General features: G+C 42.8%; 1 protein-coding gene across 2 annotated transcripts in view; it reads left to right on the top strand.

The window, feature by feature from the left end:
- The window catches only part of LOX (lysyl oxidase), a 97698-nt gene that overhangs the window by 58779 nt on the left and 18705 nt on the right, over positions 1 to 20214 (top strand). For both annotated transcript variants that reach the window (XM_089673800.1, XM_089673741.1), the window contains exons 4-6: positions 7227 to 7383; positions 19489 to 19584; positions 19668 to 19783. In XM_089673800.1, the coding sequence (XP_089529926.1) occupies positions 7227 to 7383; positions 19489 to 19584; positions 19668 to 19783 (369 nt within the window). The remainder of the gene's footprint in view (positions 1 to 7226; positions 7384 to 19488; positions 19585 to 19667; positions 19784 to 20214) is intronic.

The following is a 20214-nucleotide window of genomic DNA, read 5'->3' as shown; positions in this document are numbered from 1 at the left end:
ACTGTTCCTCCCACTGATCCCAACGACAGGGCACGGTTCCTCCCACTGACCTTAGAGACGGGGCACTGTTCCTCCCACTGACCCCAGCGACGGGGAACTGTTCCTCCCACTGACACCAGAAATAGGGAACTAATTATCCCACTGACACCAACGATGGGGCACTGTTCCTCCCACTGAACACCAAGCCTAGGGTATTGTTTACTCCCACTGATGCCAGGGCATTTTCTACTCCCACTGGCCACAATCTGGCCCCCCTAAAGTTTGAAGGGCAGTAAACTGGCCCTTTGTGTCAAAGGTTTGGAGACCCCTGGTCTAATGTCACATAGTTCTGTGTGCCCTCTGAAGGTTAAATGAGTTTAGGCAAGACTCAATTGGGCTTAGAGTGTAACTCAACCTAATGTTAGCACTTCTGCCTGGCAGTACTAAGGTCATTGGTTCTAGTCCCAACCACGGCACCAACTGCCTGGAGTTTGCATTTTCTCCTTGTGCCTGTGTGAGTTTCCTCCAGGTACTCCGGTTTCCTCCCGCCCTCCAAAGACATGCACGCAGGTTAATTGGACCATGTCTAAATTGGTCCTAGTATGTGTATGAATGCGAGTTATGAACCTTAGATTGTATGCTACTTGCATGTTAGGGACTGATGTGAATGTAATATATATATATATATATATATATATATATATATATATATATATATACATAGTTGCATAAATTGACTGCTCTATATAAGTACCTGTAATACATAAACAGTAGGCAAGAGCCTATAGCCAGCAAAGGTGAAGACCTTTTTCATAACGACTTATTGGTAGTATGTCTTTTTTTTTTTTGTAGAAGTACCGTCATCCTATAAAATTTGCACATTGATACAATATTCTACACCAGGGTTGGGCCAGTAAAAAATAAAAATGTGAAAAGTGAAAGTGGTGGACATAGCAGAAGCACATAGCTTTAAACACCAAAGTCAAGATTTATAAAAAGGTTTCCTCTCTTTGCTCTCAGAGATTGAGCAGTGCATTTGACTAGACAATGGAATTTAGTGTGTATAATAGGGAAAGAAAACACTGAAGAAGACCCGTAGCTCTATAAGTTTACAATAGACTACAGGCTTAAGCCCCGTACAAAGGGGCAAATATCGGGTGGTATTGGCTGATTCAACAGAAACCAACATTCGGCCAGTGTGTATGGCAGTTGGTCCGACTTCTGCCAAAGGGGCATGACTGTAAAAAGTCTGCCGATCGGCTTCTGACCAGCACACCAGCTTGTGCTGGTCGCTGTGCTCTGGTGGGGGGTGGGTGGTACAGATCGTTGTACTAACACTGCTTTTGTTAAGCCACACACACAGGCTGAATATCAGGTGGTATTGGCTGGTTCAACAGAAACCAGCCGACATTCAACCCATGTGTACTGCAGCAAGTCTGGCTTCTGTCAAAGGGGCATGACCGAAAAAGGTCTGCCGATAGGCTTCCGATTAGCACTCTCAGCCGTTGGCTGACCAGTGTTTTCTGGGGGGTGCAGGCCCCCTGTCAGAACACAATAGCACAGCTGGGGAGGTCGCTGTACTAACACTGCTTTTGCTAGTACAGCAATTAGTCAGTTTTTTTTCATTCAGCCCGCTGGGCTGATGGTGTGTATGGGATATTACTTTAAAAGTAAATCAGATGACACCACAAGATATCTGTAAATACCTTTATTTGCAAGAAAGGCTTCTGTGATTCCTTCAGAGTTATTTTGTGTACCTGGTAAAGACACGCTTTACCAATACACTACTGAATAAAACATAACTTTTATTTCTTTTCACAAAATACATATTCTCTGAAATCTTATTTTTTCAGCTCATTCAGCTCCAGTAGTTAATAGAGCATCAATTCATTTTTCACTCCACCAACATTCCATTTTGTGAAACAAAACAAACATTCTTTCTACCTTTCATTTTCAAATATTCTCTTTATAAGTGAAATATTTATTTTACTAATGGAGTACACATATCCTTCCTAGATAGCCATCATAGCATTTAGTAGAGTTCTTTCCTAAGTCATGTAATTCAGTACTGTAAATCAATATTCGTATACCAATACCAAACCTGATTGGAATTTGTTGCTGTTTTAAGAAGAATTTCCATCCAATTTTGCTGTGCCTTAAGGGTTTACTTTTGTCAAACCTTTGTCACTCAACTTTAAAGAAATTCTGTATTTCATCTTGCTATCACAACAGTTTTAGAACAGGAAATTATGAAAATGCTGATCTCCGTCCGAAACATCTGGTTTTATTCAGCAAAGTGAAAAGCTGGTGGCTGTACATTTCTTTTTCCCCTTTTGAGATCATGTCTTTGCTATGTTCAAATATTTGATGATGCACATCTATATTTTCAGTTAAGTGAATCGTTTCCAGTAAAATAATGACAGGTTGCATTTGCTTTCCACATTCACCCTTGTCTTGTCTGTATTTTAGTTTGCTGCTCTTTATATTTTCCAGCACAGTAGCAGTGAAGTTACTTCATGGCTATTGACTGATTAATGGCTAATGAAAATAATACCTACATTTGTTTTATGGATTATATATAACTAGTAGTTCAGGGCCCCATTTTGCATTCATTTAGCCCTAATGTTGCTCACAACAGGCCTTTAGCATCTAAACACTTACCAAACTGAATATTTATTAAAGCAAAGCTCGCTTACAAAAGTTCAACATTTACCTTAAACAAAGTGAAAATTTACATTTCCTGCTTCCCCAATACCATTCTGATGCAGAGAAATCCCTGGTTGAAATATATTCTGAAAACACATGTAATTAGCAATAAGATTTGGTTCACACTGATTTGGAGGTCTATAGTCCCCGACCAAACACCTTCCAGGGAGATTGGACCTTGCTCTATCTCTTATGATGTGCCTTTCACTTTCATTCTTTTGTGAGTATATCACATTTTATACAATAAACCAATTTTTAAAGGTAATGCAGTAGGCCTGTGCGCCTTCTCTTTGTCTTTTTGTATGCAGTTCATTTGGATTCCCCTGGTCTGTTGAGGGCAGCAAGGCATGCATTACATAGGCTATCTATGTATGGTTACTGTCACTGTGGAGTCCATCGTCCAGCGCAGGAGTACAAACATTTTTTTCTTCAAACTATGACAGTATGAAACTGGGGCTCCACACCACTATTATCTATACCATTTAGTACCCAACAATAGATAATTTTTTAGGGTGCTTAAACCACTCCACAGTGTTTCAGTCTGATAGTACAATCATTTTAAATATATAGAGTAAGTACCCCACATACCACAAATTCAGTACCCAGAATAGATTAATGAAAAGGATAGCTGAGACAGGTTGTTCTTGAGAAAGGGGGTCCTTTTACCCCCAAAGATTGTGTTTTCCCTCCTCCTCCCACTTTTCAAAAGGGTCTAGCTCAGCTATGCTTCTCAATATTCTATACTGGGTACTGAATTCCTGTATGCATTTCTGAACATCAGCTGCTATATGACTTGGTAGTGCTCACTGTACCTATAAACATGCATGCATTTCTTGTTGGTGGGAATTAGCAGTGAAACAAATACCTATGTTGTATTATTCGTGATGAGATATGACGTTTTTGTACCTATTGTATAAATATGCCTAATTCAACTTTATTACTTTTTTGTTATGTGGTGTGCTTACTGTATATATTTAAAATTATTGAAATTTATACTAAAACTAAAATTATTTGCTCCTTCCGTCGACCCACATGTCACTACAGGATCCAGGATCCTCTATGCAGAAATATCCTCCACATATACTAGCAGTATGGTTCTAGTCAAGTTTATGGGGACCTTTCAAAATGAACCCAGACTTCCCCCCAGGTATGTCTCGTGCCTGGGTCTAACCCCCCAGACAATTTGACTCTGCATCAACTCTTCAAAGATGGGAAATTCTGAGTACAGAGACCACCTTTTGAACAAATGGCCATCCCTAACCCTCACGCCGTGGATGTACAGACAGCTCCACCACTTTATACATAGCTCATCACAGCTCAAAGAGTATACTAGACCACTCACCCCATTTGAAAAACATTGCTCAACAGACTCTCCCCAGAGACATGTCGTATCTAAGCTCTACACATGCCTCGAAATCACCATTGACCATCTAGGAAAGCTTGCAAGGCCTGGAGCTCTGACTTACAACTCCAACTATCGCCAGAAGACTGGGATCACATTTACGAAAATATACACAAAGGGTCCATATGTGTCTCCACACAAGAAAACAATTTTAAACTATACTCTAGATGGTACAGAGTTCCGTCCCTGCTTCACAAATTTGACCCTAACATCTCAGATTCGTGTTGGAGATGTCACACCAGGCAACGGGTACACTCTTGCATACCTGGTGGGACTGCCCATTGCTGCAGCCTTTCTGGGAGAAAATCCAAACCATAATCACACAAGTAACGACGTACTCCCTAGACCTCTCCCCCGCACAATTCTTGCTCCACCATTCACACTTCCATTTAGGACTTACCATAAATCACTCGCCATACACATGGTAAACGCGGCAAAACAATGTATCCCAGTCCACTGACGCTCAACACATGTTCCCACTATTCAAGAATGGTTTGCTAAGATCAACAAAATTGAGGAAATGGAGGAATTGATTTCTGTAGCAAAAGACCATCCCGAGAGATTCAGGAAGACATGGGCTTGTTGGAGTCATTTCAAAACCATCAGTACCTATCACATATTATTGCATGAACAGCCTACACCCCCTGATTAAATAATTGGACACACTGTTATCTCAAAAGACACCCTATCCACCAGTGATGCATTAATGCACATTTAGATGGATTGAGACTCAACATCATAACCTACCTTTCAGGTTTTTGACCCACATATTGCCCCATCTTGCACATATTAAATCCTAAGCTATACAGCTATCTTTCTGGCTCGTATAAAACAATGTGATTTATTTTATCTGCAGCTACCCATTCTAACCCCCTCTACTCCTTACCCATTCCCCCCCCCTTTTTTTTACCTCATATTCCCCCCTTCTACCTCACTCTACATCTCTTCTATATATTCACCTCTCTGACTTCTTTTTATCTCACATCTTTGTACGCTTTTATCACTCATATATCCCAAACAAAATATAGCATTTAATCTCTCATACAGGTGTGACTAATTTCATGTGGATCACAAGCTCCCGAAATGGGTACACAAATCATAACACACACATCATCATGTGCTATTCTTCCCCAGCACTTTACATTCCCTCAACATAAGGGCGTACAAGTAGATAGGTCAGTAATTAATATACCTATAACGATTTATCGATTACACTCTTTGTATCTGCTGGTTTGCTATACACCTTTGATATAAACATATACTTCACCTCGATTTGTACTACAATTCAAACCCATAGCCCGTCTGCGAAACGGGATGCTACATATTGTGTCTATGTTCGGACTGTAAGCCATATTTGTATGTACATTGATCTGCCTTAACTTTTCCAATAAAATTATTTTTGGAATAAAAAAAAAAAAGTTTATGGGGAATTATTTTGTATGTGCAGCCAGTTCAATGGAAAATTGCTACACCAAGAATGTAAACACAGTGGAAAGTCATCACTATCAGGGAGGGGTACGTATACGTAGGGTTTTTAAGTGAGATTAGTTCAGAGGCCTGAAAAGGGTTGTCTGGGGGGTTTTATAGCAAAAATTTAATACTTTTTTAATTCTTACTATGTAACACCAGCTCTGTGCTGAAGGGAAGTTCTGAATCAAGGAGATGAAAACAGAGGAAAGATTTTCTATTCTGACTCTCCAATACTGAATTCCTTGCAAACAAGTGATCAGCTGTGGGAGTCTTTTTTATACCACATATAGGTCCTTATTTGCCAAGCTGCAGTATCACTTAAAGAGGTAGTAAACAACTTTGTGATGCTTTCTAATGCTTACCTGTTAGTAAAATGTACATCTCCTAAACATGCACCACTTAGAAGGTATTCGCGTGTTTTGCAGCTGAATAGACAGCATTTCCAACTGTGTGGTCCATTGAGAGTGCTGTGCCACGAGCATACTCCTGCGTGTATGTGCAGGAGTGATGTCACTGTGGCTCGGTCATTCAAATGGCCAGAGCCTGTGAACTCATAAGGAAGACCAAGTAAGGATGGAAGGTATGGGGGCTTGGTTTTAGGGTAAGCCTTTTATAATGTACTAGTGTGCAATGCATACTAGCACATTATGACATTAACTTGCAGGGTTTTTTTTGTTTTGTTTTAGTTTATCACCCCTTTAAGGCGTTCTAAATGGCATACAATAATGCTGGTTCAAAGGCTTTTTTGCCATACCTTGCACAGACTTTAATCGGCCTAAAAACATGTTATCCCACTTTTCATGCTTCCGGAAGGAAGACTAGGTGAAGATGGAAGCCCTGGCAGTGGTGACAGTGCAACGCTGGAGGGCTTTGTTTTATGGTAAAGTCTTCCATAATGTGCTAGTAAAGTATGCTAATTAGTACATTATGACATTAACTTGCAGGGCTTTTTTTTTTTTTTTTTTTTTAAGAGTTTTATAGTGGTAGTAAACTTTTTATTTAGTTTTACGTACAGGTAAACTTATAATAATGTTTACCTGTAGGTAAAATGAATATCTCCTAAATGTGCACTGCTTAGGAGATATTCTAGTGAGTGGCAGCCGGTGAAGTCACTGGCGCATGCGCTCTGAAGGAACAGCATGCCCATGGCATTCCTTCAGAGCTGTGTGCTGCGGCCGAGACTCCCAGACTCACACACGAGTGACGTCATCGCGGCTCAGCCAGTCAACTGGCCGCAGCCCATGGAACAGAAAGGAAGACCGAATCAAGATGAAGCCTCTTCACCGGTGACAGCGCTCTCCTAGAGGGCTTCATTTAAAGGTAAGTCTTTCATAATGTGCTAGTATGTGATGCATGCTAGTACATTATAACATTGCCTTGCAGGGGGAATTTTTTTCCCCCTCAAGTTTACTACCGCTTCAAGGCTTTCTAAATGGCATTCAATAATACTGGTTCAAATGCTTCTTTACATACCTTATGCAGACTTTAATCTGCCTAAAATCATGTTATCCTATTTTCCATGCTGCCTGATTAATATCTGATCAGGTAATAGGTCAAGTAATTCATCTAACCTGATCTAGCTGATGATCAATTAGTTATTAGATAGTGTTCCATAGAAACGGTGCTCCTCAGAAATATCTAAGAATGATTCTTATGTCATTGTCAACAGGCATTATCACAGTATGGATGAGTTCAGTCATTATGATTTGCTTGATGCAAGCTCACAGAGAAGAGTGGCTGAAGGCCACAAAGCAAGCTTTTGTCTAGAGGATACTTCATGTGACTATGGATACTATAGACGATTTGCATGCACAGCACATACACAGGTGAGATATTTAACCAAATTATATCTTTTTAATAGTTTTGTTTCTCATATGCATAGATAATGGGTGTAAATAACCAGAACTTTTAGTTTTGATAAAGTACTTCAGAGTTAGAACCCCTGTCAAGTTTTAATTCTGAGGAAAATTGCACTGGACCCATAGGGTTATCTCACTGATACCGCTATCCTAAAGTATTGATGTTGATGTAAATGATTTGGTTCCCAGACAGGGAACCAGTGAAGCTCCACAGTCGCCTTGGCTTGCTGTATGATCTAACAGAAATTAAAATGGAAGTCCCACATCAGTGCTAAGAGTTCCAGATACATCTCTATTACATTAAAATCAGACAATCCAAAAAGTAACCAATGCATTTAGCGGGTCCAAGAGCACCCCTTTCATCAGAGTTTTTCCAATGTAATTGCAAGCACAGGTTTGTCAATAGCTGGTTTGGCAGCTTCCAAACAAGCTGCTGACAAGGCCTGTGTTTAAAGTCACACTGGAAAAAACCCTAATGAAGAGGGTGCTCTTGAACCCCGAATCATGTTGGCTACTTTTTGGATTGTCCCCCTGACTTTTACTGGAACAAAGTTGTATTTGGACTTCTTAGTAGTGATGTGGCGAATCAATTTCCATTTAAGTTTTAATTGGTGTCTGTGCCCCTGCTAGATGGATCCATCCTTTCTATTTGTTCAAAACACTATTGCCACCAAGGTAGAAAATGATACATAATACAAAATATTACAGGTGTCCCCAGATCAGGAGGAGGTAAGTTTAATGGAAATGCTTAGAGTGAATGTTTGCATAGAACTTGTCACTGATAAATCTAGGCTGTTTGTTCTGCAGACATCTGATCACCCAATAAAAGTGACAGACGTGAGTGGGATGAATAGAGTATAACAGCTACAGTACAAAGGGGGGAGGCATTGATTGGTATAAGTGGCAGTATATATACAAAATTACTCGAAAACCTTAACTACGTACTGAGGCACTGTGCTAACTCTACAACTGAGATGTGATAAATAATAAATAGCATAGTGCACAGCATAATACCTATCAATATTTAAAACTCTGTGCAATGAATGCTCCTAAACAAACTAATAATTCATTCTTAATTCAATCCACATTTTTCCAATAAACATCAATCCCTCCAGCATATATTGTATATCACACATATGTGAACCATAAATCTGTATAGAAAACCCACAAAAAAGAAAAAACAGAAGTGCAGTTTAAAGATTCAGCTATTTAGGCTTTGTGTGCTCATCTCCCTTACTACAAGCGAACAATTGTTTTTTTGATTTGAAAATTAGTTGAGAACAAAACATTGTCTTTAAACCATAAAATAATATACCAAGTGAAATTCAGCCATAATGTATTTAGCAGCTGGAGACTCTTAAATAGGCAGATATTTTAACCCTTTTTTTAGATGTTAACAGAGATTAATGTTGCTTTGCAGGCATGTGGCTTGTAGCTATAATGTTAGTAGAAATAATGTTGTAGCCTTTTTCTTTAGAAAAAAAACATGTTTCCTCCTATCCATGTCACTACATACCTAAAGGAGATCCACTTCAATAGTTTCTACACAGCTGCAGGCAAAAAACTGCATGCCATGCATAAACATCTGTGTTGATTGACAAAGAAGTAAGTGAAAGCTTAGACAATGCACAAAGCCTTTGGAACAGCTTTTATTTTATCTCAGAGGAACCCTTGAAATAAACTTCAGGTCTCAAGGAATCCCTTCTAAAATTTACATATTGGTAGCCAGTGGGAAGAATGTCCCCTACATTGGTGGTCACTGGGAAAAACACTCCTTATATTGGTGGCTATTGAAAGTGATGTGCCCCCCTTACAGTGGTTGTCAGAATGCCATGCTTCTAGCTGCTAAAAAGATCATTGGTGTCATGCAGCTGGCTCTGCCAAGTGGCATTGGACTTGGAACTATGCAAACACCCTCAAATTGGAGGTCAGCTCAAGGAACCCCTAGCAACATCTGGAGGAACAATAGGGTTCCATGGAATCCTGGTCAGAACTATCGGTTGGACACTCCTGATTTTTTATTTTGCTGAATCAAATAGGTGCAGATGTATTTAGGTTGTATGTTTTTTTTGCTTCCAAGATATTAATAACACTGTGATCCCCTTTACAAACCAATCAGACGTGTCAATTGTGCCATCTCACTTGAACTGATTGAGAGGAGGCAAAATGTAAGCTGATCCTAAACTTTTGGGAGCCTAAGCAGAGCGGGAGATGATTGCAGACCCTGAGTGAAGAAACAAGAAACAGAATAACAGTTGATTCTGGCAGGAGTTAAAATGAGGAAAGGGTAGCACTTGACTAAAAATACACTGGGAAATATGGCAAAGCAAACATTGAGCTGATGTTTTTTTAAAAGGTGGAAGATAGATAGAAGAGGCAGCCAAACGTGTTTCTCTGACAATTGTGAATCTTTTATAAATAAATTATATCCATAAATCTGCCTAATCTTTGAGAAGGTGTGTTGTATTCCTTCTAAGAGTGGATAATTGTGCCTTTTATCTATTTGCTACAGCACCTAAATTGCACCTATTTATTTCCCAGTATTATGGATTTGGAATTTCCCCCCAAAAAAGGCACAGGTCCAAAGTAAATGTGAAGGCAGAAATCATAGGAAAGCAAAAGTCATGGATTAGAAAACAGGATATGGAAGCAAGGTCAGAAAAAACTGAAAATGATCTATCAAATATTTACCATAATTTTCCTTTCCTGATGGACTTCATGGCAGCATACATTTGGGTAGCTCCGCCCTTGCTCCTATCTCTTAGAACCCCACTCCCATAAATTTTGAGGTTGAGCCAGAGGCCAGGTTCTGTAACTAGCCTACTCATGACACTGGGAGGGGGCTCATGCTGCCATGGAGTCCATCAAGAAAGGAAAATTACGGTAAGTATTTAATAGAAAAGTTTCTGTTCTCCTGACAGACACCATGGGAGCATACATAGTTACATAGTTGCATAGTTAGTCTGGCTGAAAAAAGACAAAAGTCCATCTAGTTCAACCATTAAAAAAAAAAAGTTATAATCCTACACCCAGAGTTGATCCAGAGGAAGGCAAAAAACCCAGCAAAGCATGAAACAATTTGCTCCTGCAGGGGAAAAAATTCCTTCCTGATCCCCCGAGAGGCAATCGGATATTGCCTGGATCAACTATACCTATAAATATTAGTATCCAGTTATATTCTGTGTATCCAAGAAAGAATTCATTTTCAGCGTGAGATCCCTTAGCGAGCAGGACCCCAAGGGCTCAAACGGGGGCTCCTTCAATACCCTAAGTACTTTAGTCAGATCCCACATTGGAAACGGACCACTCCCAGGAGGTCTCTGTCTTATCAGGGCTCTAAAGAACCTGATTACCAGTGCTTCTTTGGCTAGAGGGGCTTCCAGAAACACACTGAGAGCTGAAACCTGGCTCTTGAGTGTGCCACTGAGGCCCCGAAGCACCATTTCTTAAAGCAACCCCACACCTTCCCGTAAATGGCTTGGGTTTCTGCTTTTCTGCTAGCCAGGAGCGTAGCCACCAGTCTGGCCGAGAGCCCCTTTGCTAACAGAAGTTGTTGTTCAGAAACCAGGCTGTCAGTTTCAGCCTCTCCACCCTGGGACATAGGACCGGGCCCTGTGCCAGTAAATCTCTCCGTGGAGGCAACACCCAGGGCGGCCGAGTGGCTAAGGCCCTCAGTGTTGCAAACCACGCCCTCCGGGGCCAATACGGAGCGATCAGGATGAGTGAAGTATTCTCCCCCCCGAACTTTCTCAATACTGCTGACAGCAGGGCAACCGGGGGGAAGGCGTAGCACAGCGGGTAATCCCACCTCTGCCACAACGTGTCTACTGCCTGTGCTCCGTCCCACCGGCTTAAGGAAAAGAAGCTCGGGACCTTGTTGTTTATCCCTGATGCGAAGAGGTCTATGTCTGGGGATCCCCACCTCTTGACAATGGCCTGCTACAATTCCGCATTTAGAGCCCATTCCGACTCTCTGAGCTGTCTTCTGCTCAGATAGTCGGCTATCTGGTTCAGTTCTCCTTTTAGGTGGACGGCCGACAAGGAGGCAAAGTTTCTCTCTGCCCAAGACAGAATCACTGCCGCCAGGGACCAGAGAGACCTGCTCCTTGTTCCACCCTGCCTGTTTATATAGGCTACCACTGTCGCGTTGTCCGTCAGGACGTGGACATGCTGGCCCCCAATCCTGCTCTGGAAAGAACGGAGAGCTTCCAATATCGCTCTCAACTCCCTCCAATTTGAGGATTCCCTTTTCTCTCCTGGGGGCCATTCTCCCTGAATCATCGACTCCCCTAGGTGGGCCCCCCAACCTTGGGCGCTGGCTTCCAGACCACCGGAAAACTCCATAACAGTCCCTGAGTCGCATTGGCCATCTTTTTACACTGGGGGGAACAAGAATCCTGGTATCTAAGAACCATACCTGTCTGTCCCAGACCCTTAGGATAAAAAGTTGGAGGGGACGAGGATGCAATCCTGCCCACTGAACTGCCAGGATGGATAAGGTCAACAGTCCCAACACTGACATGGCCTGCCTCACAGTTACGCCGCGGCTCCCCAGCAACAGCCTGATCCCTCCATCTAGCTTGGCGAGTTTTTCTGAGGTTAGCAAGGTCTTCTGTCCTGTGGTATCTAGAATGTACCCCAAATAGGTCATTTTTGGGGAGGGAACCAGGCAGGATTTGTCCAGGTTCAATAGCCAACCCAGGCTCTCCAGATGTCTCCTCACCTCCACAATGTTCCGCCTCAGCTGGACTTCTGAGCCTGCAAATAGGAGCAGGTCATCCAAGTAAGGTACTACAGCTATTCCTCTCAGCCGAATGGGAACCAACACCTTGGCCAGCACCTTGGTGAAAATTCTTGGAGAGGAGGAGAGTTCGAATGGCAAGGCTTGGAACTGAATATGGTGTGTCCCTGCTATACCCCAAACTGCTAACCTGAGAAAACGCTGGGAAGCTTCTGCGATGGGCATGTGTAGATATGCGTTGTAGATATGCGTTGATAGAGGCCATGAAGGCCCCTGGTGGGAGGAGGGCTCTGATCGTAAAGATTGAGTCCATGCGGAATCTCTTGTACCGTATGGACTCGTTTAGGGGTTTTAGGGTCAAGATTGGTCTGTAGGACCCTAATGTTTTTGAACCACAAATACGTGGGAATAGAACCCCTTTCTCACTGAGTCTAGCAAGGCTGAGGCCTTCAGAGGACACTTGGGCAGGCTCTTCATCAACAATCTCTCTGACGGTGGTCTCGAGAATTCTAGTTGGTAACCCCCCCTTACGATGTCCAGGATGAAAGGGCAGGAGACCTCTGCTTCCCACTGTGGAAAGAAGGCTGACAATCTTCCTCCCACCGGGGGGGACCGAGTCATCGCGGCTTCTGGGGCTGTTCAGGAGGACGAAAAATCACCCCTCCTTTGCCCCCAAGTCCTCCTCTGTCCCACTGTCCTAAAGCTCTGTCTTTTTGGGGGACGAAATCTCCTGGCCCCCACATCCTGCAACTTTCACTTCAGGGGGAAGGATTTTTTCCTGTCTGCCGTACGGTCCAAGACAGACTCTAAGCCTGGTCCGAACAGGAGATCACCTGAGAAGGGGATGCCACGCAATTTAATTTTGGACGTGATGTCTCCCTGCCACGTCTTAAGCCACAGGGCCCTCCGGGCTGGGTTGGTTAGAGCCGCTGACCTAGTCCCCAATCTCACCGACTCTGCGGATGCATCCACGATGTACCCCACTCCCTGCAGTAATGTCTCAAACGATGCCAGGATCTTATCTTTGGGGGAGTCGGCCACAATATGGGCTTGTAGCTGTGTCAGCCAATACTCCATGTTCCTGGCTACAACAGTCGTGACCATGGCGGGCTTCAAATTTGACAGGGGTGAATCCCATGCCTTTTTAAGGAGGGATTCAGCTCTCCTGTCCAATAGGTCAGGCAAAACCCCCATGTCCTCGAATGCCAAATCCATTTTCCTGGCCGTCTGGGAAAAAGCTGTGTCCAGCTTAGGGTTTTTATTCCACAGGGCCCTGGGTCTTCACTGAACGGAAACCTCCGCTTAAGCGCCTTAGAAAAAAAGGGCTTCCTCTCAGGGTTCTGCCATTCTTTTCTAATGTGTCCACCAACACCTCATGCACTGGAAATACCCTATGCTTCAGCGCCTCCATACCCTGGTACATTTGATCATGTAAGGATAGAGTTTTAACCTCTTCCTTAATGTCCAGTGTCTCATAGATCGCCCCTAGGAGGTCGTCTACTTCCTCCAGGGATAACTTATACTGGGAGTGACCCCTGGGGTCTTCCGAGGGGCCCTCTCCTCCTCCCCTGCTGACTCCTCCTCTGACAGAGTCCAAGGAGGGTTCCTTTTCCCCTGTCTCGGGGAGCTACCTGCTCTGGCGGGGGGGGGGGGGGGGCGAGGGGCCGCCTGGGGAATGGCTAAACTTTCCATTAAGTTTTTAAATGATTCAAAGGTACTGGTCAGCTGCCTCACTAACCTGACCAGGTCACCCTGTTCTGGCCTCTCTTCTTTCACTAACCCCTCAATACAGGGCACACAGAGAACCTTCTTCCATGACTCCTTGAGAACCGTTTTACAGGACAGGCATTTCCGCCTAGGTTCCTGATGCTTAAGTTTTTCTCGGGCCTTTCCCTGAAAGACAAAAGGATGCAGAAAGAGCCTATCACCCACAAGGCACTTGTTCTAACCTCCCCCCTCTCTCCCCTGGCAGGGCCTAAGGGCCTGACACCTCCCCCCCCCTGCCCAAAACCCTCTGACCACCAGAAGGTCCGGGAATACCCCAGTAGCTAGGACCCAAAAGTAGGGGAGGACTCCTCTGAGTCACCTTACCTGGGTCTGGCTGGTGAAGGCCTTGCCTGGTCCTGGTGCCTCTGCGCCCGACATTCTCCAGGAGATGGTCCCCTTCAACAGAAGCCTGTCCCCCAGGCAATGTTCCGCCATGCACCGCTATCTTCGCGGGCCCCGGTGTATAGGGCTGTGGCCGGAAGCAGAAGCCGGGACCCCAGGAGAAGCCCCGCCCCTTCCGCCGGAAATTCCGTCTCCCGACATTCTGCCCAGCAAGCTCCACTAACTGCCAGCATGGGAAGGAGTGGAACTGCTCCTCGATCCTCATCAGATCCCACCAAGGCCGCCCTGACACCCGCAACTCACCGGAGGGGTTCGGGGGTGGCTGGCAGGTTAGTGTTCCTGCCCTGTCACCCCGGGATCACACTCCTATCCTGCAGCCCACCACGGGAGGATTGCAGCCGGCACTCCGGCCTTCACTCCCCGCTGCATCGAGTCCCCACAGCCGACTCTCCGGCCCTGGACTCGCTCCAGGTTTCAGGCCACTGTCCCCTGACAGCACCTTGAGAGCTTCCTCAAGATGTCTCCCCACCGGAGGGAACACCAGAACTGAGGTCGGAGGGGAGCACAGACTTTTTATTTAGGGTGGAGGTGTTTCCTCAGGTGGGGAGGAGCCAAGGTCTCTCAAGGTGCTGTCCTGAAAAACAAAAGCGGAAAAATCATGTTATATGCACCTGCTCTGTGCAATGGTTTTGCACAGAGCAGCCCTGATCCTCCTCTTCTCGGGTCCCCCCGCTGGTGCTCCTGGCCTCTCACCCCTGCTAAGTGCCCCCAGAGAAAGCAGCCTGCTATGGAGGCACCCAAGCACACTCGCTCCTAAGACGCTGCTCTGCATGTCCATGCAGAGCAGCAGATCGGCCCTGCCCCTCTCTCTCTCGACATTGGCTCACTGGCTGTGATTGATAGCAGTGGCAGCCTATGTCTGCTGTCTCAGCCAATAAGGAGGGAGAGCCCCCTGAGAGGTAAGGCTCTCCTGCACATAACTGGATCGCGATGGGGCTCAGGTAAGTATTAGAGGGGCTCGTGGGGAGCTGCACACAAAAGTTTTTTTTTTTTACCTTCATGCACAGAATGAATGAAGGTAAAAAACCATGAGCCTTTACAACCACTTTAAAGCAGAATAAGATCGATATTTGGAAATCAGCCATTCATTTTTCATTGAGATGGGTTGACTTCAGACAATAGCCCCAGTGTCCACTGTTACAAACTTCCTCTTGACCTGACAGATAACAGCTAGGGTCCTTAGCACAAACTGCTTATACTTAGGTGTAGGATGTTAATATCAAGTTGACAAGAATGGCTTTATCCAAGGAAAAGAATGGAGTGTTCTGCAAGTAGAACATCAGGTTTTATAGCAAGTAAGACTTGGCTTCATAGAATATGCACATTTTCCTATGCCGGGTGAAACCTCAGACTTTATTTGATCAGAAGCCATTTTTCTATTACAGCTCAGTGCCAAGAATTTTTAAAATCCCTTTTTGTAACAGCATCCACCACGTCTGCAGGGAACTAAGCATATCCTACATTCATTTAAGCTCTACAGCCTAACAGTACCTTGAAATGTGCCTGAGTGCAGACAAACAGCACAGCTATATTTTCCTTTGGAACTATAGTTTATCATTTCCTCTAGTTCATTCCTAATTTATTTCTCACTCAATTGCAAATATGTCAGCACTGGAAAGTTCACCGAGTTACATTTTTACCAGAATATTTATGTAGTGATGTCAAACAGGATACGGGTAAAACCAAGGGTTATCATAACAGTTCCTTCCATTTTCCATACCTTTCTCTCTTCTGCTTGACAGGTGCATAGATATTTGTTATGTGCAGTGTGTTGTAAGCAGATAATGTTTACAGGGTCAGTCCACCAACAAAATATATTTCAATTATGAAAGGAATCTGAGTCTACACTGAGACACCTGCAGGCTTCTTTTTCCTCTTGGTAACTCCACCTAGAAGATCTCCCTGTCACAGTTTCTCTCACTTTTTCAGAGAAATGGATAATATTGTGGACATCCACATAAAGTAAGGGTGGGTACCAATTCACAAATTACATACTGTGAAAATGAAAGCTTATCTAAAGCCAAAGTCCCCCCCCCAGATCGAGTAGGGGAGTTTTAGAACACTGTTGGGCTTGCAATGCTCTCTGGGATGTCACCATCCCCTCTCCACTTTGTTCAATCAGGGAATGCCTTGTGTTTAATATTGTGGAATGTGAATGGCACAGGACCTGAAAGATAGTGATGATCACTGTAGTAGCAGCAGCTACTACAGCAATTGTCGCCTTCCACAGCAATCTCCCAGGTATGAAATATGCATACTTACTCTGTTCCCCCTTGTACCAAATTGTATTGTAACTACCTTCATTTTATAAAGCTCTGTGCAAACTGTTGGCACTATATAAATCCTGTATAATAATACTTACATTGTTCCAAGCTGGACCAATGTAATCATGAAATAAAAATTCATACCTAAATTTCAGCTTTAAGCTGAGGACAATATATTACCTGAAGCAGAACTACACTGCATCTGAGCATCACAAACCAAAAATGCTATTTAATTACATAGTTAGTCTGGCTAAAAAAAGACAAAAGTCCATCTAGTTCAACCATTAACCACTTCCAGACCGGACACTTTTACCCCCTTCCTGACCAGGGCAATTTTCAGCTTTTAGCGCTATCACACTTTGAATGACAATTGCGCGGTCATGCAACACTGTACCCAAATGAATTTTTTACCATTTTTTTGAGACAGATAAAGCTTTATTTTGGTGGTATTTATTCACCACTGGGATTTGTATTTTGTTTGCTATGTAAATGAAATGTCCAAAAATTTGAAAAAAAGTGTTTTTTTTATAAAATTTTGCAAATAAATAATATTTCATCATAAATCTTAGCCAAAATTTATTCCGTTATCTTTTTAGTAAAAAAAAAAAAATCCAAATTAGTTTATAAGCAAAAATTATAATTTTTAAACATTTTTATTTTATTTTTTTATATTATTATTTTTTATTTACATACTGTCACCCTAGCAGTACAGTGTCACCATGGTGACACTGTACTACTTGTGGGGGGTGATGAAGATTTTTTTTTTTTTACATGGATTGCTTTTACACCCATATAGGATGTAAAAGCAATCATTTCTCTTTCTCTCTGTGTGCATTCTTGCACTCATTGAGAAGTACTGAGTGAGCTGTAATTGGTCACAGCTTGTCACATGGTACAAGGCTTTTGTGAATAGCCTTGTACCATGTGACCTCTGTGATCATTCACAGATTTCACACGTAGTAAGCAATGATGTCAGAAGTGACATCTTGCTTACTACTTTGCATGTGATCACTGATTGGCCAATCAGTGATCACATGATCGGGACCTCGTACAGAGGTCCCGTCCGACGATCGGTGTTTCACTGTGTCCGGAGGACACAGCGGGCACCAGATCGCGGTGCTGCGCGCTCCCTGGGAGTTTATAGACAGCCACCCGACCCTGCAGTGCCACCGTCCGGCCATTTATATACAACGGCCGGAAGGGAGGTGGTTAAAAAAAAAAAAAAGTTATAATCCTACACCCACAGTTTATCCAGAGGAAGGTAAACAAAAAACCCGCAACGCATGATCCAATTTGCTCCTGCAGGGAAAAAAATCTGATCTCCAGAGAGGCAATCGGATATTCCCTGGATCAACTTTACCTATACATGTTAGTATCCAGTTATATTCTGTGTACCCAAGAAAGAATCAAGGCCTCAAGGTGAATAGCTCTACACCGAGTTCACTATATGAACCGCTGATGTATTTATATATGTTGATCCTATCCCCCCTTAATCTCCTCTTCTCAAGAGAGAATAAATTCAGTTCCTCTAATCTTTCCTCATAGCTGATCTCCTCCATTCCTCTTATCAGTTTGGTTGCCCTTCTCTGTACTTTCTCCAGTTCCCCAATGTTCTTTTTGTGATTTGGTGCCCAAAATTGAACTGCATATTCCAGATGAGGTCTTACTAATGATTTGTACAGGGGTAATATGATCTCTCTCTCTCTGGAGTCTATACCTCTTTTAATACAAGAGAGGATTTTGCTCGCTTTAGAAACCGCAGCTTGGCATTGCATGCCATTATTAAGCTTGTGATCTACCAGAACTCCCAGATCCTTCTCCACCATTGACTCCCCCCCAGTATGTATGATGCATGCATATTCTTAGCCCCCAAGTGCATAAACTTACATTTATCAACATTAAACCTCATTTGTCCCATAGTTGCCCAATTAAACATTGAGGTCGGCTTGTAAATTGAAGACATCTTGTAAGGATGTTATTCCACTGCACAGCTTGGTGTCATCCGGAAAGATTGAAATGGTATTTTTAATCTCAGACCCTATATCATTTATAAATATATAACAAAAGTAAGGGTCCCAACACTGAACCTTGGGGTACACCACTGACAACCCGACCATTCAGAGTATGAATCATTAACCACTACTCTTGGAATACGATATTTTAGCCATTTTTAATTCACTTTTATTATTCAAAGCAAACTCACCCATCCATCCATGCCTCCATGCGTTATTTTACTGAGAAATCACTTTGAAAAACACCCCCATAGCATTTGTGGCTATGGTCAGAGTTTTTCTTAATGAATGCTCAAGTGTGCCCTGTGTCATAAAACTCTAGCAAAACTCTTGTATAACTCTAGTGCAAATCCCAAATCAGAACAGTTTTTCTACCAGTAAGATATACAGTATGTGGAATACAGTCAGGATCTGAGCTGTAATTCTTCTTCAGTGTATCATACAGTAGCGGAGTTTCATGGCTTTATTGATCTGAAAGAATGTCTGATCCCATAATGCTGGAGAACCTTCTTTATCTTTTCTCTGTGTAAGCTTTGCCATTAGTCACTACATACACTAAAGAATGTGGGAAAATATTCATTTTGGACTTATCTACTGAAGATAGACAAGACAGGTGATTAGCATTTTCAAAAGGTTGTCAGCAATGGTAGCCTCCACACATCTTAGCATGGATTTACTTAAAACAGAATCATATTTATCTATTAGATTTTGGTTCTTTATGAACTATTTTTGCATCTTCTCTTGTGCTATGTCGAAATCTTGCAATGGTTAATGCCATTTTCTGTTAATTATCACCTCATCTATACATCTGCCTGTCGATTTTTTTTTCACAAAACATAATTTTAAAAATGTAAACGGTCATTGGGATGTGTTTTCCTTCTTTCAGGGACTGAGTCCTGGTTGTTATGACACCTATAATGCAGATATTGATTGCCAGTGGATTGACATCACAGATGTAAAGCCTGGAAACTATATTTTAAAGGTATTTCAAATAAACTTGACAGATTACACGTGATGTTGAATGCAAATCCAGTATGTGATCATCCATACAAATCTGTTTTTCAGGTCAGTGTGAATCCAAGCTACTTGGTACCAGAATCTGATTATTCCAATAATGTTGTTCGTTGTGACCTACGATATACTGGACATCATGTGTACACTTCTAGCTGTACAATTTCTCCGTGAGTATGGACTTATTACCATACTAACAGTGTTGTATAAACTATTTATAAGCGGATGCCTTTCAAGAAAACCAATTACATGTACTTCTTTCCACATAGCAGCTGCTACCCAAAAATGCTGATGTGGAGCAAGAGAACACAATACCAAGTGTACTTATTTACTGTATCACTGGAGTGAGTTTAAAAAGTCATGGTTCTTAGGAAAACTGTGTGTTCCAATAGTCCATGCTCTCTGTTACATAAAGTGGTGTGCAGCTACACTTCCGATTATGGAAAAACCCTGCTATGTTGTTGTAGTGCAGTAAAGTAGTGTTACCAGTAATGTTGTATTACCAATTGCCCAGCAAATTAAATTCAAAATTACTAACATCATACAAAGCCATTCATAACTCTGCCCGAGCTACATCACCAATCTTGTCTCTAAATATCAC

Source organism: Staurois parvus, unplaced genomic scaffold (genome assembly GCF_062004578.1).
Source record: "Staurois parvus isolate SC_StPar_1 unplaced genomic scaffold, SC_StPar_1.0 ptg000004l, whole genome shotgun sequence".
Lineage (NCBI taxonomy): Eukaryota > Metazoa > Chordata > Amphibia > Anura > Ranidae > Staurois > Staurois parvus.
Note: the sequence above shows the minus strand (reverse complement) of the source record. Positions and strands in the feature narration are given on the sequence as shown.